The sequence below is a fragment of the Heteronotia binoei genome, chromosome 3, assembly GCF_032191835.1.
Source record: "Heteronotia binoei isolate CCM8104 ecotype False Entrance Well chromosome 3, APGP_CSIRO_Hbin_v1, whole genome shotgun sequence".
Classification (NCBI taxonomy): Eukaryota; Metazoa; Chordata; class Lepidosauria; order Squamata; family Gekkonidae; genus Heteronotia; species Heteronotia binoei.
In genome coordinates this window covers 91,473,751-91,500,859 of record NC_083225.1, presented here as the reverse complement: position 1 = coordinate 91,500,859, position 27,109 = coordinate 91,473,751, and the positions used below count along the sequence as shown (strand labels likewise).

The following is a 27,109-nucleotide window of genomic DNA, read 5'->3' as shown; positions in this document are numbered from 1 at the left end:
CCTCACTAGAGCCCCTTGAGTAAGGGTTCAGGATAAGCTCTGGAGGGAGGGGACTGTTTTTTGTTTCCCGAGAGATGTTCTCTCCTATTGTTCTGGGAGTTATTATTAGGGAGGTAGGATAGCTGACAGAAGAACTGACTTCTGAGGATCAAGCACCTCCCCTTCGGGTCAAGTTTGTTAAGCCCTGCAATAGAAGAGGAGGAGCTGTGATCCCAAGAGTGAGGACTGGACCACTCCGGGACCACAGAGAAGGAAGACTTCACGGTAAGTGAATAGAATCTTCCGTTCTTTTGCATCAATCAAAATTTTCATTTTAATTCTTGGTTTTTTTTCCCGGACCATACAAATTCTGAAATTTTCCTTTGCCATTTGCTAAATTGTTTATTATTTTTCACTATTGGAATTGTTTGAAACAGGAACATAATTCTTGGTAAAACATTCATTTTAATTGTGAAAATTCTGCCCAGTAAAGACAAATTCAATTTCTTCCATTTTACGCTAAGGCTTCTCATAATTATTTTTGTACAAATTAATATTTTTTGTTGTGATTTCCACACTTAAATATTTTGCTTTAGAAGTAACTTCACATTTTGTTAAATTTTGTAGTTCTTTCTGTTTACTCTTTGACATATTTTTGCACAATATTTTCGATTTTTCTTTGTTTATGTAAAAACCTGCCAGTTCTCCATACTCTTGTATCTTACGAAGCAACAATAGTGTTGCATGAGTGGGATTTTCATTTATAAACATTACATCATCTGCAAACGCTCTGTATTTATAAGAAAAACCTCTCAGTTTCAAACCCTCTAGCTCCTTATCTTCTTGAATTTGCATAAGCAAAACCTCTAAAGTCATTATAAATATCAGTGGAGATAGAGGGCAACCTTGTCTTGTTCCTTTACTAATTATCATCTTTTCCGTCAAGTCTGCATTTATACAGAGTCTTGCTTGTTGTTCAGTATATATCGCCTTCACCATTCTTATAAAATCTTCTCCCAATCTCAGTTTGTTGCATTCGTAGCGTCTCTTTCTTCTTTACGAAATTACTGCTTCTTTCCATGTGTTAGGTATTTTCCCATCTATTTTTATAATATTCATCAATTTCTGAAGTTTTGGTGATAACGTCTCCACAAGCACTTTATAAAATTTTGCCATAAAACCATCTGGACAGGGTGCTTTTCCTAATCATTGAATTAATTGCCACCTCTACTTCTCCTCTTTCAATTGGTTCATTTAATACCTTCTCCATATTTTCTGTTAAGGGGTTTACTTTAATTTTCTGTAAATATACTTCAATTTTTCCCTTGTCCACCTTTTTCACCTTTAAACAACTTGGCGTAATATTTATAAAATTCTCTTTTAATTCCTTCCTGGTCAACAATATCCTTACCTCCCGATACAATTTTGTTAATAGTTTTATTCTCCCTTTTTTTCTTCATTTGCCAGGCCAAATATTTTCCAGGTTTATTCGCTCCTTCAAAAGATTTCTGTTGAAGTCTTTTTAAATTCCATTCCACTTCTTTGTTTAACAAATGTCTCACTTGACTTTGTAATATTGTTATCTCCCTTATAATTTTCTTTTACCCAGGTCTTCTTTTAAGTTCCTTTTCCTTTTTTACAATCTCTTTCTGAATATCCACCATTAGCTTGTCTTTGGCTCTTTTATCTTTATAGTTCAATGTAATTAAGATACCCCTCATTACCGCTTTATATGCATCCCACACAGTTTGAAACTGAATGTCCTCTTTTTCATTTATTTGAAAGAAAGACTTGGTCTCCTTTTCCAGAGAGACCGCTACTTCCTTTTTCTATAGCAAATCTTCATTTATCAGCCATCTTAGAGTCTTTTTCACAGGTTTTGTAGACCACATTAATGGATTGTGGTCTGCCCCTACTTTAGGAAGAATCTCTATTTTTTTCGTTATAAGTCCAAGATTTTTTGTATTCCATAGCATATCAATTCTTGAGAAAGAATTATGCCTTGCTGAAAAGAAAGTATAATCACGTTCTTTAAGGTTAAATTCCCCCCAAATATCTTCCAGACTTTCGTGTTTTGCTAACTCAAAAAATGTCTTTGGTAATTTTCCTTCATTATTTTTTCCCCCAGATCTGTCCAAAATATTTTAACTGTTCCATTGAAATCCCCCATTAGCATAATTTGCTCATAGGTCACTTGGTCTAATTGTTGCATAATGTCTTTAAAGAAACAGTCTTTTGCTCCATTTGGGGCATACTATAAAGTTCTTTTATAGTTTCACTGCAACATCACTTCCACCGCAATATATCTACCATCATCATCCTTAAAAATCAGTTTTGAGTCCAAATCTTGTTTAACATGGAAAACAACACCCCTTTTTTTCCTCCTTAGCCAGTGAACAAAATTCCACACCCAGTTGCTTATTCCACAAAATTTGTAATCCATTTTTTTAATGTGTACTTCTTGTGGGCAAGTTATATTACATTTTTGTTTCCCAAACCAATGAAACGTTGCCTTTCTTTTTTGTGGTGAATTAAGTCCATTTACATTCCAGGATATTAATTTGTAATCCATTATGATTTTCTGTTTTTAATCTGTGTCCCCAAACTCCTTATGTTCATTTAAAAACTTCATCATTTCTTGAGTGTTTGTAATTGTAAATCTCTTTCCTTTATGTTCAAAACTTAAACCCTGTGGAAGTATCCATCTGTATCTCATTTCATTTTCTCTCAGCTTTTCAGTCAGTTTTTTGTATAATCTCCTGTTATTTATAACTTTCCTTGGCAATTCTTTCATGATTCTTACACTACTGCCATCCAGCTCCAATGCATTTTCAAATTGTTTACTTAGAATCTTTCCCACCATATCTCTTGTCACAAATCTTACTACCACATCTCTTGGTAGTTTGTTTTTTCTGGCATATTCTGAATTAACCCTGTAAATAGAGTCATAAAAATAACTAGTTTCATCAGGGTTATCCCCCAAAACCTCAGCAATGATTCTTATTACATATGTCCTTAAATCAGTCTCAATAGATTTAGGCACCCCTCTCAGACGTATCTGGTTTTCCATTAGTTTACAGTCTTGTAGCACTGCTTTCTCCTGCATTTTTTTATAGTGGAATCCACTGTGTCAATTCTTGAGTCCTCGTCTTTCACCTTTTCTTCAACCTCCCGCACTTTCTTTAACACTGCTTGGGAGACTTTTCTGAGATCCTCAATTTCTTTTTTAAATTCTTTTTTAATCACCTCTGCACTGGATTCAATGTCTTTTTTTAAATTCTTTCTTACTCTCTGTTATTGAATCCTTTATTACTTTTACCAATGTTGCCTCCATGGCCTTTATTGCCTCCTGCCATTTAGACATTTTTGCTTCTTCAAGTGTCCTAGCCCTCGTACGAATCTGCTTTGCTCCTGATTTATTCACAGACATCACTGTCTGCCCATTGCTGAAATAGGCTCTGAAGCTGACCTCATCAAATTAATTTTCAATATCACAGTCTTATAGATTAAGGCATGCCCTTTTAGATGAGCCTAAAATCGCCGTTCTCAGAGGTTCCTAAGTCGAGATATTAATTTTTTAAAAAAGTTTTATTTTCTTCAAAATGGCATCCGCGGCTTTTCTGTTCCCTTTTAAAAAAATTCCTTTTTCTCCTGGAGTGCTCCAAAATTGAATCAAAACATACAGTCCAATAGATCTCACCTTTTAATGATGATATCTACCGGCTCCACTATTTTTTCAAGTCTCGTTTACTTTTTAAAAATGTTTTAACTTTTGACCTTCTTTTAATGGCCGCCGGTACTTCTCCATGATTTATAGTCCCAGAGAGGGCTAGGAGGCTTGTAGTTTTCCCTTCTCTTAATGGCCACTTCCTTCCTTTCTTGCCACGAAGTCTCGTTTTCGATAGTTGAGAAATCTTGCATTAGTTCTATAACGTCATTTCCTGTGACATCCCACAAGTCAGCAGATCTGTTTCGGAGGGGGTTGTCTAGCCCGACCACAGGTATTCAAAACTACAGTTGTTTTCCTTCTTTTAATCTTATTTCTCCAAGTTCATTAGTCCCAAATTTACCCCCTCCTTTATCTTCCTTACTTTAACATAACATGGTTGGATCCAGACCTTTATCTTTATTTCAAATAAGTCTTATTTTAGTCCTGGAGTAATAAAGATCTTTTACCTTTAGAATTGCGATCCTTTTAAACACCGTTCTCTTCAAAGATAGACGTTATAGTTCTTTATTGATTCCTGGGGTGCTTAGCTGCTGTTTTTAATTTGTTTCGTAATGTATGCCAAATACACCTAAAAGTCTACCAAAACACAGAGCATTAGGTTTTAAAATATACCTCTTTCCCCTTTTAGGTTTATAAGAACAATAGAAATGGTAACAAAAAAGTGCATGACAACCAGTGCTGAAGTCTGACAGTTTTGTACCAGAAGCACAGCCACCAGAAAGGCACACTTTCATTTGACCTGGCACACAGGAGTCTTTCCAGTCATCTCCAAATCCTCCTATAGTAGCTATGCTTTTGAAAAATATTACTGCAAGGGACATGGAGAAGTAAGCTTTTTGCCAAAACTTTTTAAATGACTTTGAGAGCTAGGAACATTTTTAGAAGCTTATAGTTGAGTTGCACAACTTGGACAGGCATCATGAAGATGCCAAGAATAATCATCTCCAGTATTTGCAGGTGCATAGGCTTTTTCAGCAGTAGGCAGAGCAAATACAGAAATGGGCAGTGTAATGGAAAAATCAATCCCAGAAATTACAGTTTAATAAATGGCTGCAGGAACTTAACCTGTCTGTGGTGCTCCCTCCATGAATTGATTTGTGCATTGGTGACAGTAATGAGAATATTTCTTTCTAATCCATATCAGACTGTGCCCACAGTGGGATGGCACCATTGCAGAAATTGTTTCAGCAATGTCAGTGTAATGTATTATCTAGAAAAGGTTTCCTGGAAGTTATGGACTTAAAATTGAGTAAGGAGGTGACTAGTTATGCTGTGTTGCATTGGGTCCAGTTCACAGCACGGATGGTCTGAAACCACTTCTACAGCTGACTCTCTTCTCATGTACCTTCTCCACATATGTGGAGGAGTTTGCTTTTCTGCTGCCTAGTTGCTGTTTGCTTATAGTTACTTGGAAAAGTGCGTTCAGTGAGATCAATAGTTATGCTGATGTGTGGTAATTAAATTACTAACAGCAAAAATGGCATGCTGATTTCATGTAAGTTGGCAAAAACATGGCAAAAACAGAACTCATTATGAGGGGAGGGAGTTGCAGCCTAGGATCGGCATGGAGTAGAACATAAACACCTAGTTTCTTTAAATGAAACTAAGTCCTCGGGGTCAGATGAACTGCATCCAGGGGTACTAAAAGGACTTGTGGACATAATTTCAGAGCCTCTGGCTATTATTTTTGAGAATTCTTGGAGAACAGGTGAGTTGCAAGAAGACTGGAGGAGGGCAAATGTCTCCATCTTCAAGAAGGGGGAAAGGAGGAATGGCATAACTACCGACTCGTCAGCTTGACATCCTATACCTGGAAAAGTTTTAGAACAAATCATCAAACAAAACATCCTTGAGCATTTAGAAAAGATGGCTGTGATTACTAAGAGCCAGCATGGATTTCTCAAGAAGAAGTCATGTCAGACTAACCTTATCTCTTTTTTTGAGAAAGTTATTACCTTGGTGGATCAGGGGAATGCTGTAGACATAGTTTATTTTGATTTCAGTAAGGCTTTTGCAAAGGTTCTACATATTATTGTGACAAACTGGTAAAATGTGGTTACTGTTAGGCAGGTCTGTAACTGGTTGATAAATCGCACCCAAAGAGTGCTTGTGAGTGGTTCCTCATCCTCTGGAGAGGAGTGACAAGTGGAATGTCTCAAGGATCTGTCTTGGGACCTGTTTTGTTCAACATCTTCATAAATGATTTGGATGAAGGAATAGAGGGAATGCTTATTAAATTTACAGATGATCCTAAATTGGGAGGGGTCACAAATACAGTAGAAGACAGAGTCAGGATACAGAATGATTTGGCAGGCTAGAAAATTTGCCTAAAGCAAAGAAAATGAATTTTAGCAGAGATAAATGTAAAGTTCTGCATTTAGGTAGGAAAAATTCAATGCATGGTTATGGGATGGGGGAGACTTGTCTTGGCAGTAGTTTGTGTGAAAAGAATCTAGGGGTCTTAATGGACCATACACTGAACATGAGTCAATGATGCGGTGGCTAAAAAGGCCAATGCAACTTTGGACTGTATCAACAGAAGTATAGTGTCCAGATCAAGTGAAGTGATGGTATTGCTTTACTCTGCTCTGGGTAGACCTCACCTAGAGAATTGTGTTCAGTTTTGGGCTCCACAATTTAAGAAGGATATAGACAAGCAGGAATGTGTCCACAGGAGGGCAATGAAGATGGTGAGGGGTCTGGAGACCAAGTCCTATGAAGAAAGGCTGAAGGAGCTGGGTATGTTTAGCCTGAAGAGGAGATGACTGAGAAGTGATATGATCACCATCTTCAAGTACTTGAAGTGGTATCGTATACAAGATGGTGCAGAGTTGTTTTCTGTTGCTGCAGAAGATCAGACCAGAACCAACAGGTTGAAATTAAATCAGAAGAGTTTTTGACTAAACATTAGGAAGAACTTCCTGACAGAGTGGTTCCTCAGTGGAACAAGCCTCTTTGGAAGTTGGTGGGCTCTCCTTCTTTGGAGGTTTTTGAGAAACCTTTTTGGATCTGGGGAATGCTGATTTGGAGAGGCTTCTTTTCATCATTAACTTCATCCAGAGACTAGATGGCCATCTGACAGTAATGCTGATTCTGTGAACTTGGGCAGACCACGTGAAGGAGGGCAGTGCTTAGTTCTCATGGTCCTTTCTTACATGCCCAGGGAAATGCTGTTCGCCACTTTGGGGTCAGGAAGCAATTTTTCTCCAGGCCAGTTTGGCCAGGGATCCTGGAGGGGTTTTTTTTGCCATCTTCTGGGCATGGAGCAGGTGTCACTGGGTGTGTGTGAGAGGAGGTATTTGTGAATTTCCTGCATTGTGCTGGGGGTTGGACTAAATGATCCTGGAAGTCACACCTCCTCATGCCAAGCCAGCTGGAACTGCGTTCCTGTGCGTTCCTGCTGGGGGGGAAGCCCTGATGATTCTATTAATCTAGTACAGTGCATAGATAATCTATTGTAATATCTGGGCAAGATGAATGCACACATTCGCTTCAGATTACAAAGGGGCTTTTCTTTAAGCAGAAATGCATTCAGTTAGGTGTAACTAGGCTATACATTTGGGGGTGGGAAGATAATACTTCCCACAACTTACTCTTTGTAGTAGGACCAGAAAGATCTTTTTGGCATGCAATTTGAACTTCTGCAGGCTACAACCTTGCGATGCACTACCCCAATTGGAAGAGATGTGCCTTGTGAGCTAAAGGAGACCTGTAAACCAGTTTATGGATACTCAGAAGGATCAACATTTGGCTCTTCTCTCTAAAGACTATGTCATCCCTGCTTGATGAGAAAGTGTTAGTCTGGTTACATGCATTACTCTTCTCTTCCCTTTTTTCCAAGGTCATGCTTGGAAGTGAATCAAAACCCATCCAGTTTTGTGGTGGTGTTGAATGCAAGGAGATGCATTCTAGTGATCGGAAGGGAGCAATTGAGGAGTAGGAGGTGGAATAAATTTGCCTTTTAATAAAGAAACTGTCATTTTATAGTAGGAACACTTGCAGGAGGATTTGAGTGACTGCAAAATATATTTTGAAAATTGACTGTTGGGATATACCTTTTTAAAGTTTTGCTGACTTGTAGCAGGAGGAGGCTGTAGTGCAAGTACATTTAGGTGTGGCATAAAGTGAGTTGGCATAAATTGAGTTGTAGGTAGCAAAGCAGTCTGTCAGGGCCAAGAATGACATGATTTGGTGTTCGATGAGAAGGAGAGGGCCAGACTGTAGATCTAAAAGAAGATGAAACCATAGTTTGCTGTGGAGGATTATTGCATGGGCTGGCCAAGCCTGCTGATCCCCATCAGCTTGTTCACATAGTGACAAACCATGACTTTTTATGTTCAAACCATACCATTGTCTCTGTTCAGGGGCTTAGGAAGAAATTCAAAAATTTCCTTCCAGTTTTGAGTCATCAAACTGTCATTGTAATGCATCAGTTCAAGGCTCTGCTGAAAGGCTAGTGAAGAGAGGACTTGGTGGTAGTGGAAAGTGCTGCCAAGTCACAACTGAATTATGGTGTCCCCTTGAGGTTTTCAAGGCAAGAGACTCACAGAGGTGGTTTGCCTCCACATCATGTCCAGTGTTCCCTCTAAGTGATACATATGAGCGACTGCTCATTAATACAGGAAGCTCTGCTCAGCAGCAGTCTGCAGCTGTACAGGTCTTAGACTGCTCATTGCCCATTTTAAGATTACAGCAGTGATATTCTGCTCAGGATGTGAACTGCTCCACTCAGTAGGGGAAATAAATCAGAGGAAACATTGGTTACACCCTCCCCCCCGCCCCCTGTATTCCTTTAAGTTCTCCCATATAATTTGCTTGCCATGGCTGATCCTCCTTAGCTTCTGAGATCTGGTGAGATTGGGTTAACTTGCATTATCTGGGTGAGGGCTAGAGAGGATTTAGCAAACTCAATTTATGGCAGCCGCATTGGACCATGTCTGTGATTGAGTAAGACAGTGTCATGCTCCAGGATGCTTGTGTGTGACAGATAGCAAAGAAGCTGCACTAGCCCAGATGTACTACACAATGCATGTGTGTGCTTAAGTGTTGTCAAGTTGCTTCCAACTTATAGTGACCCTATGAATTAATAACCTCCAGCATATACTATCAATAAAACAAAGTTTGAGTTCTGTGACACCTTTAAGATCAACAAAGTTTAATTCTGTGTATAAGCTTTCATGTGCATGCACACTTCATCAGATACAATTAAGTGTGCAGGCACATGAAAGTGTTATCCAGAATTAAACTTTGTTGGTCTTAAAGGTGCCACTGGACCCAAACTTCATTCTGTTGCTTCATGCCAACACAGCTACCCACCAGAATCCATGTTCTATCATTAACAGCCCTGTTTGGTGAGCCAGTTTGGGTAGTGGTTAAGTGTGTGGACTCTTATCTGAGAGAACCCAGTTTGATTCCCCGCTCCTCCACTTGCAGCTGATGGAATGGCCTTGGGTTAGCCATAGCTCTCGTAAGAGTTGTCCTTGAAAGGGCAGCTGCTGTGAGAGCTCTCTCAGCTCCACCCACCTCACAGGATGTCTGTTGTGGGAGAAGGAGATAAAGGAGATTGTAAATCGCTCTGAGACTCTGATTCAGAGAGGAGGGCGGGGTATAAATCTGCTGTCGTCTTCTCCTCCTCCTCTTGCTAACTGAGGGCTGCGGCTTCCTTGATAGAGTCAATCCATCTCCTGTAGGGCCTTCCTCTTTTCCTGCTGCCTTCAAATTTCCCTGGCATTATCGTCTTTTCCAGTGACTCTTGTGTTCTCGTAATGTGACCAAAGTACCTCAGTTTAGTCATTTTAATTCTAGGGAAAGTTTAGGCTTGATTTGATTGGAAGCCACTCATTTGTCTTTTTTGGCAATTGATGATATTTGTAAAACTGCTCCAGCACCACATTTTTTTCTTGTATGCAGCACATACATCCTAAACATAGTTGAAAGCATCCTAAATATGATTCTCATTGAGATAGCATACTTATTTTTGAGTTGCACCATTTCAGACTGCAGATAAGGATTTATGATTGGATATTCCTCCATATACAAATTTTTCTTGTACATAAGAAAACCCCTCTTGATTTATTATTTTCACTTTTCGTTCACCTTTCTTACCAAGACCCAAAACCAGATTACAAGCATCAGTCAGTAAACAGATTACAAGGTTAATAACATTTGAATCTAACAGCAGAGATTCCTAATCAGACAAAAAAATAATCACTTGGGCTGGATTGTAAAATAAAGGAAAATTCATGCAAATATATTTGTTTATATCACCTCCAGAGATGAACCATTACACCATTGTACTTTTGCTCCTTCTGGAAGAAAGCCCTCTTGAGTAATTCTGTTCAGATGTGAGGAAGGAGGATTCTGTGCTATGCTAGTTCTCTTTATGGAGGAGTAGTAATGGCTGTGAGTAGCATTTTTGCAGTTTGGTTTGTGGCTGAACCACAAACTGATACACTGTTTCATGAACCAAAATGTTTGTTGTGATGTTTGTGAACCATTTGGTGTTTGTGAGCCATTTGAACCCGTGCTTTCTGCACCGTGCTGCTTTTTGAAGGAAGCAGAAAACAGTAATTTAAATGGCTGGAAGCCATCTAACCCAAACAGCTTTTTTTTGCGAAGAAATATTAAAACCCCTGCTTTCTGCTCTTCATGAACCTCCATGAACTCCTTCAAAATTCATGGAAGTTCTTGGTGGCTCTTCAGATCGTAAACATTGCTTCGTGAATCATGAGCCAACCAAAATTTGTGATGAACTTTAGTTCATGAGCTGGTTCAAGTGCATTCCTAAGGAGGAACATTCAGCCATGACTGCCCTCACCTGCTATCTGAAGTGGCAGAGCCCAGAATGCGCTACTAACAACAGTTTTTCTTTGCCTCCAAACAGCCAGTGAAATTCCTTTCTCATATTCACACTTAGCTGTCTCGCCCATTCTTTGTCTGCAAGCCAAAGCTTTATTTACCTCCTTGATCAACCTTTCTTTTGGCCCTGTGGGTGGCAGCAAAATTTTACCTCTCCAGGGATAACAAATCACCTTGGAGAGCAGATCCCTGGTCACCAAACTCTTTTCACTTTCAGTTACAAACTGAATTATTTACACCCACTGTGCCCCTTGTGGCAGCTGCCACTGAGCATGCATAATATAAATTCAGTAATCTTCATACCAGTTAATCGCATTCTGAACTTGGCCCCAGAGTGCAATCAAAAAAGTCTGCACAATGAGGCCAGGCACAGAAAGGAAAGATGCCTCTACAAACTGAAAAGGAAGCCCTGTGTTCCTAGGAAAATCCCCCATTTTTTTAAAAAAAACCCTCAAAGAGAAAAGCAGTGTATGCAGGTGCAAACATTGTTAATAAACTAAGCAAGATCTCACAAGATCATGGTCAATATTATGGGTTGCTTAAAAGCACCATAATGAGGCATATTTAAAAGCAAGTGGCTGAGGTGAGGAGAGAAGGTAAGGGACAAAAAAAGGAGCAGCATGGAGAGAGAGAAAGAAATAGCAATAGAAGTGTTGAGGGAGAAATCAGTAATAGGAGAAAGAAGACAACAGTGGTTACAGAGCATGCGGGGAGGGAAGCAAGAGGGGGAAGAAGTGGGGGGCTAGAGAAGGGATTGGATTTCCTGCAAGTCTGTGTGGGTCTCCTTCTTGTCTCTTGCTGTTGAACAACATCGGAAAGGTAATAAAAGTATACAACAGATTTTCAAAACCTAACAACAGGCATATTCTTGAAATTTTGACAACATTTTATACTTCAAAATATATAAACTGTTGTTTTCCCTCATCAACACAAAAATATGTGAGAAATAGTAAGGAAGACAAACCTCCACTGCCTGCCATTTTTAAAAACTGCTGATATTCCATCTGATTTCCCTGAAATTTGGACAGCTTGTATCCTCATCCACATGGGCTGTCTCTACCAGATGTCATAGGATGAATTCACATTACTTTAGAAGGAACAGAATTTGCACATTTGTAAGGAAGCCGTGTATGTTGGCTATAGAGCTGCTTCTGTCTGTGATATATACAAACCTGAATTACCTGTTTGGATCACAGATCCAGATATTCTTGATACAGTGATTAGGTTTTCTTGGTACAGAAGTGCTTTTTTAATGTCCAGAATAGAAATAGGCCTGAAACTGTAAAGCATGTGTGTTGTTGGAATGTATAGTGTTGCTGGTCAGCAGCTAGTTCTCTCAACTGCTTCATTCACCAGGGTGCGGAGGAGGATGAAATCCACCTTGTGAAACCTACCTTTAGTAAACAGCAGATATTTTCTTGGAAGGTTTGCCAGTCCTGGGTAATACTAAAGTGCAGCAGCTCTCATACAGTTTTGAAGTGCTTCTAAAAGCAACATTTTAATTGTAAAAGTAAGGCATTCTTTATTATGCAGTTTATGCAAAATCATTAATTATAATGCGCCTTCAGAAAACCGGGGTTTTGGAAAATCAGCTTACTGCTAAGGAGTTGCAAGTAAAGAATTGGATTGTTGTTACTGATAGCAAGGCCTTCTGTTACTATTGCTGGTAAGTAGGCTGCGGCATAGAGCTAAACAAGTTTTGACCTACAGCCAAGAGACAGCTGAATGGCATTGTCCTGGAGACATGTGTGTGTGTATTCCTTTTTCAACATTTTCTCTTTTAAACCAAGGGTATTTTATTGGTTAAATGCTGTCTTTCTTTTTCTTTTTATAGGACTGTTATTCTGAGTGAAGGACCTTGCAAGCGCCACTAAGCGGTTATCATGGGCTTAATTGCGTTTCTGAAGACCCAGTTTATTGTTCACCTCCTGATTGGGTTTGTCTTCGTTGTGAGTGGGTTCATCATTAACTTCATCCAGCTATGCACACTAATCCTCTGGCCTATAAACAAGCAGTTTTATCGACGAGTAAACTGTCGCCTTGCCTACTCATTGTGGAGCCGTGAGTATGCTATGAATTCTGTCCAGTAAATTAGGGATGGCTGCCCTTTGCACCTGAGGTCCTCAGACTCTGGGACATGGTTTCCTGGGAGTAAGAGGGACCTGAGGAGGCAGATGTGCATGCAGCTGCTGGGACAGTGGAAGTGATGTGTAGCCTCCACTCATGGGACGACAAGCAATGTCTGGGGATCGCTTCTTCAGACAACCATCTTTTTCCCTCTCCCCAGGCTTTCTCTTCTCTACTGTAGCAGTAGGCAGAGAGAGAATAAGGCAGGCCCTGAATGGGCACTTGGTAAAAAGCAGCTGGAGGAGCACGATATTCTACTCTTGAAATTAGAGCTGGAGCAGTTGTGCCAGGATTTGTTACTCCCCCTCCCCATTTCCTGCCCCATTCAGCACCACAGAAAATTTCTGCACAGCAAAGGTACTGCCCTCTGCTCAGCAGACAGCTTTTTCCAGCTCCATAAAGCCTCACTCCAACATCGTTCCTTGCTGAAGAAAAGGGGCTTCTTTTAAAAAAAAAAAATAATAGAATCTTAAATATCTCTTACTTTTGTGACTTTGGGACATAAGTTGTTGGCTTGGAGCAAGAGTTTAAGGGTCTTGCAAATACCACTTCTATATTCTTATTCAGAACCTACCCTAAGGAAATGGGACTATCTTTTATTTGAAAAAAAATATATTAAGGGGGAAGACAAGGCAAGCTTTTTCAAATTAATCTTTTCAGGTTGGCCTGCGGTGAAGCTATTTGCTATTATTTGTTCAACTCAGCGGTCCAAATATCCCATTTTGGCCTAAGCTTATCAGGGCTTTGGAGCTAATCAGGGTCAGCCATGGTCAGTGCTCGGATGGGAGACCACCAAGGAAGACTGGAGGAAAGCAATGGCAAACTACCTATGCTCATCTCTTGCTATATGTTGGGGTCGCCATAGGTTGGTTGCAACTGAACTGCACTTTCTTCTTGACTCAGTTGCTCTGGGAGCAGGTCAACTGGAGACTGCTTTCTTCTAAGACTCTCCTTTCAGTCCATCCTTTACTCTTCTCCTCAAGTAGAGGAGGGCTAACAGCCGGTGCTTATGCTGTATGCAGCATTTTTAATACCAGATTGCCCAGAGGCTCTTGTCTCCAATGACCTTACTTTGAAAATGCTGAAGAACTGGCAGCTTCCAATAATCTGGCAAGAACAGGATAGAAGGAAAATATATTATTCTTATCTGGAAGCTTGTGAAGGCAACTAGAAAATTAACAAGGCAGAAATCATTGGACGTGGTTAAGTGGAATTTGGTTATTTCTAAGTGAATTTCAAATTATCTCTTTTCATTTAAGTAATTTTACAAGTGGCACAATCTACTGATAGTAACTCTCAATATGAAGTCTTTGTTTTGTTAAAATTGTTTCAGAGAGAATGTAAGTTTTGTTTAATGGTTAGGTTTGTTTTTCTTCTCTTTATATCTGCTTCCTCTTCTTACACTGAAAATGTTGATACAAGAATAGCCTTGAATAGTGTACAGACACAACCTTTCATTTGTCAGTTGTATCTGGTCACTGACCATAATAATAACACTGAAACGCCTTCCATTTGAAGCTCCTGTTCTGGGTGGATTTGGTTGATTTATCTGTGGTGGAGTGTGGGAAATTACAGTCCAATTCAGGTTCACTAGGTAACCATTTTAGTGAGAGGTGGAATATATGTCAGCTGGGTGGGTGGATGTGATCTTTATTTGTAACACAGCCAGTTGCCAATTCTTCTCTTGTAAGCAGAGAGGCAACAGAGTGACAGAATTCATTTTGGTATGTATATAAAGTCAATAGATTAATTTCATGGCATCTTCAGGAAAGATCTCTGGTAGAAGAGCTAGGAAAGAGCCTGGGAGACCAGGCTTTGAAGAATAGTATCCTTCATGCTGAACTGACCTAGAAAACATGTTGGTTTTCCTTTTGCGTTGGAAAGGGGAAACCAGACTGTTATGTGACAGAAGAATGCAGTACCTGTGCTGAGGCTTTTGGTGTAGAAGAACTCTTAGACAATCAAAGAATGGTTTTGAATATGGGTTACAAATGTAGAAGAAGAAGAAGACTGCAGATTTATACCTTGCCCTTCTCTCTGAATCAGAGACTCAGAGCGGCTTACAATCTTCTTTATCTTCTCCCCCCACAACAGACACCCTGTGAGGTGGGTGGAACTAAGAGGGCTCTCACAGCAGCTGCCCTTTCAAGGACAACTCCTGCAATAGCTATGGCTAACCCAAGGCCATTCCAGCAAGTGCAAGTGGAGGAGTGGGAAATCAAACCCATTTCTCCCAGATAAGAGTCTGTGCACTTAACCACTATACCAAACTGACTCACTACACCAAAATGTAGTACTAAGGTTCCCATCTTTACTTGTTTTAAGTTTAAAAAACTTATTTTATTTTATGTTATGTCATGTATACCCTGCCTTTGTCCGCAGTGGGAGCCAAAACTGGCTTACCTCTTTTTCCTATTCTCCATTTTGTCTTAACAACCATCCTGTGAGGTAGGTTAGGTTGAATGATTTGTGAAGTGATCCTGGGTCGTGGCCAGGCCTAAGGTCACCCTGGGAGCTTTCTTGGCAGCGTAGGGGTTTGAACCTGGGGTTTCTAGTCTGACTCTCTAACCACTACACACTACAAGTTATAGCTCAAAGTTGCCATTTTGTTCCATATATATAATGTCAGATCATTTTGGGGTCCATATACGATTCTAGAGAACGTTGTGTCTTGGGCCTGTTTCACACATTTAGTGCATCACTCCATAACAAACATCACTAGACTTTCAGGTGAACTGCGTTAGCTGGTGAGTGTTGAGTTAAATATGATGTGAAACAATCTGTTGGTTGTGGTGGTTGATGGTGATTGCAGTCAAAACAGGCCTCTCTAGATGGACAGTCCACTTTCAGAGCTGAATTTCAGGATACCTTTAATTTTTCTTATAAAGGAATTTAAATATAAATGGCAGACCATCTTGCACTATAGTTATTTGATGAGGTAATTTTGGAATCATAATCCCTTTCCCACTGTGGATGCCAGCCTTGTGGAAGTCATTCACAGCCTTACTCCCACAGGAGGCTTCAATCTCGTGCTGAGTAGCTCTTAACTAAAATTATCAATGCTGCACTTCTGTGAAAAGCTCCTTCCTGTTGTAAAGCAGCACTGATGTTTTGCCTGACTTCCTGCCTAGAGAAAACACTTTGCTGTGTATTTAATTCATGAAAGGAATCTATATTCCAACCATATTCATTCCGTTATCTTCAGAAGACTTGTGCTTTTTAAGAGCTCTGCTTGTTCAGTTTTTAGTCTGTAAGCAATAATAGTCTATTCAAATAGATCAGGGTTTATTTTATTTTTGTGGAATTTCTGTCTATTACAGTCTACTAAATTATAGAGTAGTTCCCTGCTTCTTTTAGGCCTTGTTTTGCATATTGTATAAAGAATTGCAGCAGCATTTTCCACCCAACATTAGTGAAGTAAAGAAATAACGAGGTCTGCACACGTTACTGGTATGAAACAAGGTTTACTTTTGGCACCAAGAGCAGAACTTAGTCAGCTATGGGCCCCCAAAATGACTAAGTTAAAATCATTCTACATACAGACCGTTTTATTCACACAGACACCCAACAGCGCAGGCACCCAGGCTTATCTGATTCAATATTCCCCACCCTCTTGTTACTCTTTCTAGTACTTTTCCATTCCTCCTGTCTCCATGCTTTATCAGCTCCAGCAAGAAGCTTCTCAAGAAGGCCCCTTTATGTTATCCTAATACACATCTGTGTTTCATACACCCACTGAAGGCTGTCTGTGCTTCTAACGAACATTACATCAGACACCCTCTTTTTGAAGGCAGAAGCATGCTTTCATTCATTATCATAGGGGTATTCATTAATTATTCAGGGCTCCCCCTTCATTCCCCCCTTTCAGTCTTCTGAAAGCTTATTTAAGTCTGAAGGAGACTGACCATCGTCGTCATTAAACAAATTAATTCTGTATGACCAGTCAGGAAGGGCAGCTCTGTGACAATTTGGTTTTGAAATTTCCAGGAAAGACTGAAATGACACTACAATGGGGTAATGAAATAGTATATCGACAGAGATGGGGTAAAGATGGGTCACAGGAGGAGGAGAGATAGTGATGGGATTATCCATTCACACTGGCACATCGCAGTATTTTTCCATCCAGAGAAGATGTGAGGGGGGGAGGTCACTCAGAGGCATGCCTTGGCTATGCAGCCCAGCCTTCCAATATGAAGTTTCCCTGGTTTCCATCATGGGGCCTTTCTGGGCACACAGATTAGCTTGAGAGAGCCCCCCATGTCTTTCAAGGCTACCCTCTTTATTCGGCAGCACTCTGGTATCAATTCCCGACCCTTTGGCACCACCCAATCCTTGGAGGGTGTGTGCCACATTTCATGATGCACTGCCGTTAAGACTTCAAACAACCAGGGTTGAGACACAGTTGGGTCAAAGGGGAAGGGCTTAGAAATGTCAGCTACAAAAAATAGGCTATACATGTGTTAAAAATATAAAAAATAATCCAATCAGAAAAAGGGGACTATGTGTCTTGGTGCTGAAGACTAACTATCACTGAAATTTGGGACAATCTTGAGGAGCAGGTAGAGGAAAGAGGAGGCTAGAGATACATTTCATTTTTGAGATAATCAATCACTTGAACAGGGAAATCCATTTATGGTATATGCATTGAATAATTACATATATCCAATCTAAATTCGTGAACATAAATCTTGGAAGGATCCTAGAGAACTTATTTCTTTATCAGTAAAACATTACTATGATGCAAGAAAACAAGAACTCATCTCAATTTCTAAAATGCATAAGCAGTAATAAGGGACATATGCGAAATGCTATAAACTAGATCAACTCATGTGTCTTTATGGCAAACACCTTGTTGTAGCCTAGGTGATTAAGATACACACACTCAGACATACTTGGAAACATTGCCAGTTGTGGGCAGTCCACATTTGGCCACATTATTTATAATAGAAAAACCATTTCCTGACTAATTCCTTGTTCCCCTCCTCCCGTAGTCTAACAAAAAGGTCTTCTTTCTTGAGTTCATGGAGAGTTTGAGTGCTCTATGCATGACAATCTTTTCAAAGGGAAATCTGTTTCTATTGCAGTCAAAAGGAATTCTTTTTTCTGGAAGCACAACTTGGAAGTGGCAGTGGGGCTGCTGTTGTGATCAGCTGGGGCAACCAGCCTTTTGCTAGGCAGAGGAATTTTCCTGGAAATACGTTTTCTCCACAGCTCAGTTTGGATGGGGTTCTGTGGGAGGCCTTCCTTCCAACATCATTGAGGCATGACCAGGCAAATTTCAGGACCTCTGGGTAGATATGGAAAAGCCTGGAAAACATACTTGGAGAAACAAACAAACAAAACAACAATAATAGGTGCTTTTTCCCCTTTAAAGCTTTCCTTGACTGTCCACAAATTGCCATAACTTAAGCCCAACACTGTTGAGATAGGGTTGCACACATTAACTAAATTACCACACTTGCTTTAGACTGGACACTTACTCCTCCTCACATGGAGTTTCAGTTTGACAAGGTCTCTACCCTTCCAATGTTGCAACAGATATGAATCTTTAAAAAAGAAAACATGAAATTGTGCACAAGATTGGGAGCTCCAAAAACAGATTACCAGAGTTGGATTATGAAAATGGTCACAAAAAGGGAAGAAAAACTTTTGCTATAGCTTTGGAATATATGAAATTGTCAAAAATAAGAAAAACTTCAAAAACAAACACACAAAACAAAACTGAGGCCTCAAAGGAACAATGCCAGCTTTAACATACATGTATGTGAGGGGTCAGACCCATAATAATTAGAGAACTGGATTAGGGAATTTAAACCATTGGAAATCAGTGGGGTGTTCAAGTCCCACTGAACCCCATTTTCCTCTGTGCCAGCTCATCCAAAATTTGTTCTGTGGGTCTCACATAGATGTGTGAGTGGGTTTCAACAAGCTTTTTACAACAAAAATCCTAGAAGCAAATAATAGTTAATCCTTAAACAAACAATTCTTAACATACCAGCAGTTCTTAAAACTACTATATAATGATGAACATGCACTAAACTTGAATTGCAGATCCGGATTTCCTTTATATATAACAAAACAATCCTGGAAAGCAAATTCTGGCTAATACACCTTGACAAAGAAGGTTGAAATAACGGAGAGGCAGAAACTTAAAACAAGCAAATGGAAATGTGTCATCCAGTAGCAAGCCTGGCCAGGACTGGAGACTGGATTGAAACACAATATCAAGCAGAATTGGAGTCCTACCATGGTAAGAACATGAAACATAGAAAGGATTTTCTAAACAAAACACTCAGAAAAGGTCAAGCTCTAACAAGATACTATAGATGGAGGCATAAAATAAGATAAGCTTATAGATGCCTCTTTCCACAGGTAAGAGGTTCACCAAATAGCTGAATAGGAAGATTGATATGCACAGTTCATAAATGGAACCTTATAAATGACATTAAGAGAGCAAATGAAGATATACATTTGAGGAATGCAGAACATTATTAAAGTCCAGATTTCTAATGAAGAGTTTTCAGGAATTCTGCCTAGTGAATTACCAACAAATCTAGAAAAGGTATTTCTATGGGAAACAAGACACTGAGAATAACTGGATCACTAGTAAAACAAAGTATTAGTTTCTCAAGACTTAAGAGAGAAGATGCACAGTGAGAGGATATTTTTACCCAAGGAAGGGTACAGATGTTCTTCTATAACACATGCTATAACTTCAAATGAAACGAGGTCTTGTAGAAACCAAAATTTGTTAGGTAGAATTTTAAAACACTGTTCTTTTCAGAAAATAAAAATTCAGCACCAACAACAAAAGGAATTTTCAGATTTATATGAATGAAAAATTGGGAAGCAGTTCAAAGTAAGATATAAAACTGGCTTAGATGTAACGCTTGAAGACCACATGCTTCTGGTATGAGATGTACTTAACAAAAATCACAACAGAAATAAAATTTCCAAAAGGTTTGATACTGTATTGCTTTAGCAGAAAAAGATGTTCCATATAAGCCCAAAATTGCAAATAAAAACTTTTAACCCATTGTCTCAGATTTAAAAAAAACTTAACAAAAAATCTTCTGTTAGGTGCACCTTATCTTTAAAACAGAGATCACAAGCTGAATATCTTAAAAGTATTACCCTTAAAATTAAAGCTACAAAATCTAAGTACAAGGGAAACTGATAACGGCCACTAGAAAAATATTTTCAGACTCAAAAGGTAAAGCAAAAAAAATAAATTATCAGAGGAAAAGCTTCTACTCTAGGAGAACTCTTAGTCTCAGGGCAGTTTACGGGCAGGGTCTTTTCTCTAGTAGAGAAAGATTAGCTATAAGTAAAACTTTGGGATGCCAGCTCCAGGCTGGAGATTTCTGAATATTTGAATTAAATTTGAAGATTACAAGGCATGCAGACCTTTTTCTTGGACACTTTCTCTCCAAGAGGCATTGGCCTTAATGTTCTGGGCATTACATTATATTTTTGGGAGTGATCTTCAGGTTTCACCTGGAGACTGGCACCCTTGCCAAACACAGTAGTGTTTTGAGCAAGCCAAGGAACTTTCAAACTGGTTTGCTTCTTTCAACATATGCACATCTTGCCTTCCAGGCATCTTCCTGGCTGGGAGTGGTCTTCTAGAACTACTCATTTTGTTTAAGGAGACATTCCTGCAGAATTTCAAAAGTTTGAATTTGTATCTTTAAACACAAAATCAGGAGAAGATGAGAATTCAGAAAAATATCTCAATTGTGCCTCCCCCCTTAGATACCGTGGGGCATATATATAAAAGATCCTTCTCTCTCTAAGGCTGGGAGAGAGAAAATTTGTTTAACAAAAGATAGAAAGAGAAGATAAATAACCCTTGCTGGGCAGTTAATCCCATTATTCTCTTATCTGATCTTGATAAATTTTCCAGGATACAGGGTTTTTTTCCCCTCGGGTTAAGCAACTTTTAAACACAAGATGGGGAAGGTGATGAGATATCTGCCTAGTGGGGGCTCAGATTTTTACACTTCTTATTTCTACAATTAAGACTAAATTTGGCTAAGTTTAGACCCCTTACTGGCAGCTCCTGTTATCTGTTTTTCCTAGAAGTGTCTTGTCTAAATGTCTGGTGCCATGGGGGTCTGGCAGCCAGGGAGCCCTGGGGGTTTTCACTCCCTCTCTCGTGACCCAGTGAGGTCACCCTACTGGGAACTACACAAGTGAAAATCCCTCTCACTTAGAGGCTTCGTCTCCTCTCATTCACACACACCACAGAAATCCTCCCAGATCCTAGCTTCAGTGCTTCAGCTCTGAAGCAGAGCCTAACAGACAAAGCTTAAGGGGTGATCAGACCCTTCTTCTCTCCTAAGGAGAGGTAATCAGAATTCCCAGACAATTCATACTCACAATCCTGAAGATCTTCGAATTCCCTGCACACGTCGGTTCAACCAGGCGTGGGATCTTGGTTGGCAAACCAGACACCTTCTCCGGGCAGAGAGAGCCGGACTCAATCAAAAATGTGATCGTGGCGCCTAGTCCAGTCTTCCCGCCACGAGGGTGGAAGGCGGAAGGCTATACAACCAGCCAAGGGAAAGGAAACATCCTAACCCCATTCATTTTCCATTGGTGATTGCACCAAAATGAAGCAGATAAATAACGAGGTCCTCAAACATTACTGGTATGAAACGAGGTTTACTTTTGGCACCAAGAGCAGAACTTAGTCGGCCATGGGCCCCCAAAATGACTAAGTTAAAATCATTCTACATACAGACCATTTTATTTACACAGACACCCAACAACGCAGGCACCCAGGCTTATCTGATTCAATATTCCCCATCCCTTTGTAACTCTTTCTAGTATTTTTCCATTCCTCCTGTCTCCATGCTTTATCAGCTCCAGCAAGAAGCTTCTCAAGGAGGCCTCTTTGTGTTAGCCTAATACACATCTGTGTTTCACACACCCACTAAAGGCTGTCTGTGCTTCTAACGAACATTGCATCAGACACCCTCTTTTTAAGGCAGAAGCATGCTTTCATTTATTATCATAGGGGTATTCATTAATTATGAAGGGGTCCCCCTTCATTAGCTGATGTCCTGACTGCTATTCAAGTGTTCAATTTGTACTTTTTGGTGCAGAATGAAAATCTCAGTAACCTACTAGTCCACAGCCCTCAAGGTTAAAGAGGTTATTCTTTTAATACAAAAGAATATCTGGAAGCCTCTCTGTCATCGTAGGAACATCTGTACTGGTTCAGACCCAAATATGCCTCATGCTGAGGATTTGTTTGTAGTGGTAACTAGCCAGAAGCCTCTTGGAAGTTCAGACAATAGCTCTCTTCTGTTACTGAGGATCTGCTGGTCAGAGACGAACTACTTTAAAAATGGAGGTTCTGTTTAGCTATCATGGCCATTGGTGGTCCTGTACTTTACAAATTTGGCTGACCCAAGAGTAGGCCTTCTAAATTTCCTTGGCCACGTTTCATAACTAGCCCACTTAAGGAGCATGTTTAAGGTATTAGGACTATCTGTTTTTGTTTCCTTGTTTATTATTTAGATTGTGAAGTTCATTGCTAGAAAACATCTGTTGTTATTTTATCACTCTTACAAAGACAGATACTCAGAAAAGTTTCAAGCATCAGACTTCAAAGATGAAGGAGAATGTAAAAAAGGCTGCTAGATAGGTCTTGCTGAATGAATCTTATGGTGTAGGACCCAAACGTGATTCTTGAACACTTTTACAATTGAGGGCTGAAAACCTTGTCTAGGGTCAGAGCTAAATAATTCCATTTAGGACTTGGTGATCATCAGATTAGCACTGAAGGTGTTAGTATATGAAATTGTAAAAATGCTTTTAAAGTAGAGATACTTAGAACCTGAACCTTTTGTCTATGTACTTAATTGCTGTCTACTTCGTATTAATCCTGACTAGCCAATTCTTCTATAGTATATTGCCATTATAAATTATGCATTTCTGACTTTCCATTCTTCTGTCTTTTAAAATTACACTGTTCAGCATAAAGTTTAGTCCTGGATATATTTATCAAGAGCCATCATCACATTTTTAGGGGGTGGGTTGAAGCTAAACAGAATTTCAATTAACTATCTGATCTCTAGTAGTCCAGGCAGCTAGGATTCTGGGCTTTTCTCAGCCTTGGCACTTCAGGCTCTAACTGTTTATTTAGAATTCTTTACTGTTGTGTTCTTTCCCCCCTTTATCTATCTTCTGTTGGTAGGAGTAACCAGTAAAAGACGAGTACAGTTTGTATGCTCCTTCAGGTTATCCCATTCAGCTAGGTAGCTACCTTTTCCTTATGAAAGGTAAATACATACCAAATTCCCTTTTTCCAGAAAGTTTTTTCTTCTTCTAATATTAACTTGTAGTTTGCCAGTGAGGAATTCCCATATTCAAATTTAGTTTCCTCCTGCATTGCCATTTTGGATTGTCACCTACCACCCACTCCAGATTGTCCTGGAGACAGCCGCCATTTTTTCCGTGGTTGCAGCCTTCAAGACTTATGTGTGTGCGTGCACACACAAACAATAAAATCTTAGCAGCCTCTGACTTCAGTGGGACTTTTGTGGCTTGAGAATGCTTAGGCTCAGGTCCTGAGTGTGAGAATCAGTCTGATCCTAGTTCCAGAATCAGCTCAACTGTCCTTATGTGTAAGGACTGAAGCCCTACTTAGAAATATGAATGTTGTTGGCTGATATACAGAAGAAATTCCCCAAAGAACAGGACAGCAGTACTTTTACAAGGAGCCCACAAAGCAAGACAAAGTCCTAGTTTGTTCACTGTTTTGTGGCGTTTTCCCTGCTCCTGTGTTTTGCGGGAATGGAAGTTCATTTGGGACAGAAAAGGAAGTAGGAGCTGCCTTTGAGGACTTTGTCCCAGTCCTGCTGATCTCAGGTGAGCTTCATTCAAGCTGCGAATCACATGTTCAGAACTGGAGACAAAGCAAAGCTGACCAGAGGAACACGGAAAAATTGCAAACACCAACCCTGCATCCGGCGGCCTAAGCAGAAGCTGGCCAGCCGGTGAGAGAGGATTTGCTGGCACATGCATGCATGCACACACACACACACACACACACACACACCAGTCCTTTCTAGAGCAGCTATTTGATATTGATTGATTGCATTAAGATGTAATTTTGCCAATTACAATACAACAATGTTATAACATCATGAAGTTCACTCTCCAAGGTAGCCATTTTATCTAGGGTCCCTGATTGTGGTCATCTGGAGATCAATTGTAATAGCAGGAGAACACTAGATGCCACCTGGAGGTTGTCCATGTACTGGTTTTGATTCTTCATTCCTACACCCCCTCCCTTTTAACTCTTGGTATTGTTTTCTTTTTCCCCCTGCAGTGTTATGATGTTATAATGTTACTGCACATGCACAAAAAAGGAGATGTGGTGAAGCTGAATAAATATGCATATCTGTCAAGGAAAGTCAAGGCATTCTAAAATCCCTGACTTTCCTTGAGTCTGGCCACGTCAGCTGGATCCAGACCCACTTTCGTTCTGCTGCTGCCTCCTTCTTCCCTTTAACCATAGTGAGAGCTTTGTGTAAAAGCTGAAGAGGTGCTGGTTGCTCAAGCTCCAACAGCTGTCACAAGAATAAAGGATTGACTGACCCTGTTCGTCATGACAAAGTACATGACAACACGGCTGCACAACCTTTTCAAAGGCAGTACAGAACACTTGGGCAGGATCCAGATCCAAATACAAGAAAAAATCCCCAAAATAAATACCCTATTGTGGAAGGGGTGCTGCAAAGTTGGAGCATCAGCTGGGGATTCAATTCACCAGGAAACAGTGGCAACACTGAAGTGCGGAAAATGCCACAGAGGCAGACTTCAGATGGCATCAGAAGGTTACGTTGCAGGGAAAGGATAATAAAGAATGCAGCAATCTGCCTTCAGCTATGTAACTGATTGTAATTTAAATTCAGATGGAGGCAGAAATTGATTAATATTCTCAGTAGAAAAATATAATATTTGTACATCTCATAGAGTTTAAAGGTGTGCTCTTAAAAGAAACATAGGTTTCTTGCAAGTTTAGAAGTGGCTGTTTATTGGAATAGAGCCTAGAGGTACTGCTTGTGCATTGCTACTAATTTTGCTTAACCACACTCAGTTGAGAGTGGGCAAATAGGAAAAAAACCCTAATACCTTACCTTCGGGCTTTGAGGTGGGCTTCAAATCCTGTTAAATGGAAACCGTGTTTTAATTGAATTGCATCTCTGTCCCAGTGAAAAAATGGAATTCCAAAATATGTTTATGGTTGGTAACTTTGAAAGGCAAGACCAATCTCAGTATATAGAGGACCTTTGGTGGGGGGCCACTGAAATTGGAATGTTGGAGCCAGAGATGATGTTCTTCTATTAGGGACTGTTTTATTCTTTATGCTAGAGCACTATGTGAGAAAAGATGATTGAGTGAGGCTCATTGTGTGAGTGGTTTTTTAAAAAAATTCAGCATATATTGGGAACTGCCTAATATGTATTAAAACATCTCTGCACCTCTGAAGTCTACAGTGTGCTACCTTAAAAGTGAAGCTGGGATTACAATATTCTAACTGTGGTTTGCAATAAATTAGTCCTGGGCTGTACATATGGCAGACTGCTTGTGTTTCTATAAAGCACAAGGAATGTAACTACACAATTGACAGCAGCTGCAATAAAGTGGTTTGAAAAGAGGCCAAGATGGAAATGGATTGCAGTATGTAGCAAAATAGGATGTTACACCAAATCTGTTGTTTCTTTCTCTTGTCATCTAGAGTTAGTGATGTTGCTGGAATGGTGGTCAGGCACAGAATGCACTCTGTTCTCAGACCAGGCTGCAGTGGATAAGTTTGGAAAGGAACATGTCATCATTATCCTGAACCACAACTTTGAAATAGATTTTCTGTGTGGCTGGACCATGACAGAGCGCTTTGGTGTATTGGGGGTGAGTTGGTTATAGCTTTGAACTTTCTGTTTAGTAAAATATAACTTTTTATTTTCATGTTGGTGTTTGGAAGAAGGGGGTAGGGGTTTTTTTCCCCTTTAAATGTTCAATTGGATGAACAACAAAGTATTGCTAGTAGCAAGTGGCTTTGTGGTTAAAGTTTTCAGTGATAAACTTCTCCAGTATTACGGAAGGGGCCAAGGATCAGTGACAGAGAATCTGATTTGCATTTAGATTGTCTTGGGTTAAAAGAAACACGATCAGATAGTAGGTGATAAATCTCTGCCAGAGACCCTAGGGAGCTGCTGCCAGACTGTGTAGACAATACTTACTTACTCCAATTAAAAGGTAACAGGACCCTTTTCTCACACAGCTTACCTCGCAGTCACAATCCTGTTCCCTCCGCAGGTCTGTCGGATTTCCCACCATCTGCGCCGGAGTTACAGGGAGTGCCACGGCTTTTGCGTAGCAAACGTAAACTGGGTTTTAGCGGTTTATGTTTGCTACGCAAAAGCTGTGGCACTTCCTGTAACTTCGGCGCAGATGGTGGGAAATTTGACCAGATGCTGCAGAGGGAACAGGATTGTGACTGTGAGGTAAGCTGTGTGTGAAAACAGTCAGGAAGAATTGACCCTTCTTTTCTTGAGAAACTGGATTTACTGAGCTAGACGGACAATTGTAGATCAATAAATAGATAGCATATTATGATAATTTCTTTCAGAGCTCAAAAGTTCTTGCTAAGAAAGAGCTGCTATGTGTGCCCCTGATCGGCTGGACATGGTACTTCCTAGAGATTGTTTTCTGCAAAAGGAAATGGGAAGAAGATCGAGACACTGTTATTGAAGGGCTAAAACTACTGGCTGATTATCCAGAATATATGTGGGTAAGTGAGCATTTGCAAAGCATTTTCTTCTGCAGTTTGAACAGAGAGTAATGAAAGACATAGTCTTGCATGGTGAGGGTTTTTTCATAGCCTGGTTGTGAGGAACCATTACTGGGTTCCTGTCTAATATATAGTGTACTGTATAGCTTTATTTCACCACCACTACCCATCACTATAATGGCTAAATAGCCAGAACCCCTTTAAATCTTTATTTTTATGTCATCTGTTATCAAAAATCCTACCATATACGGCCAAGAAGATCTTATCATAGTGAAAGGAATAACAAAATGGTTCTCTATATACTTGTTGCCCCTTTTGGATGAAGTTGAGATTCCAGGCCCTGAAGGAATTTCTAGGGAAGGAATCACTGATACTCAAGATCATTGGTAGGGAAGTATTGCTTGGTGCAGGTGATGGAGGAAATATGGTTTCTCCCTTGATTATGGAAATGTTTATATGAAGATCTCCCAGTGGTTGCCTTGTGAGATAGTTCAGGGAAGCACCCATCAGTCTTTGGGCTGTTAGCATCCAGTAGTGCTTCTTCTAATGTAGAAGTTTCAAAATCTAGGTCATGGGTCATAACATTGCTTACATCAGTCACATAT

The 27,109-nt window shown here is 39.9% G+C and overlaps 1 protein-coding gene across 2 annotated transcripts in view; it reads left to right on the top strand.

Annotated features, from left to right (window-relative positions):
* AGPAT3 (1-acylglycerol-3-phosphate O-acyltransferase 3) overlaps window positions 1-27,109 on the top strand; it is a 155,510-nt gene that overhangs the window by 108,761 nt on the left and 19,640 nt on the right. For both annotated transcript variants that reach the window (XM_060234184.1, XM_060234186.1), the window contains exons 2-4: window positions 12,402-12,628; window positions 25,452-25,621; window positions 26,343-26,504. In XM_060234184.1, the coding sequence (XP_060090167.1) occupies window positions 12,451-12,628; window positions 25,452-25,621; window positions 26,343-26,504 (510 nt within the window). In that variant the 5' untranslated portion in view covers window positions 12,402-12,450. The remainder of the gene's footprint in view (window positions 1-12,401; window positions 12,629-25,451; window positions 25,622-26,342; window positions 26,505-27,109) is intronic.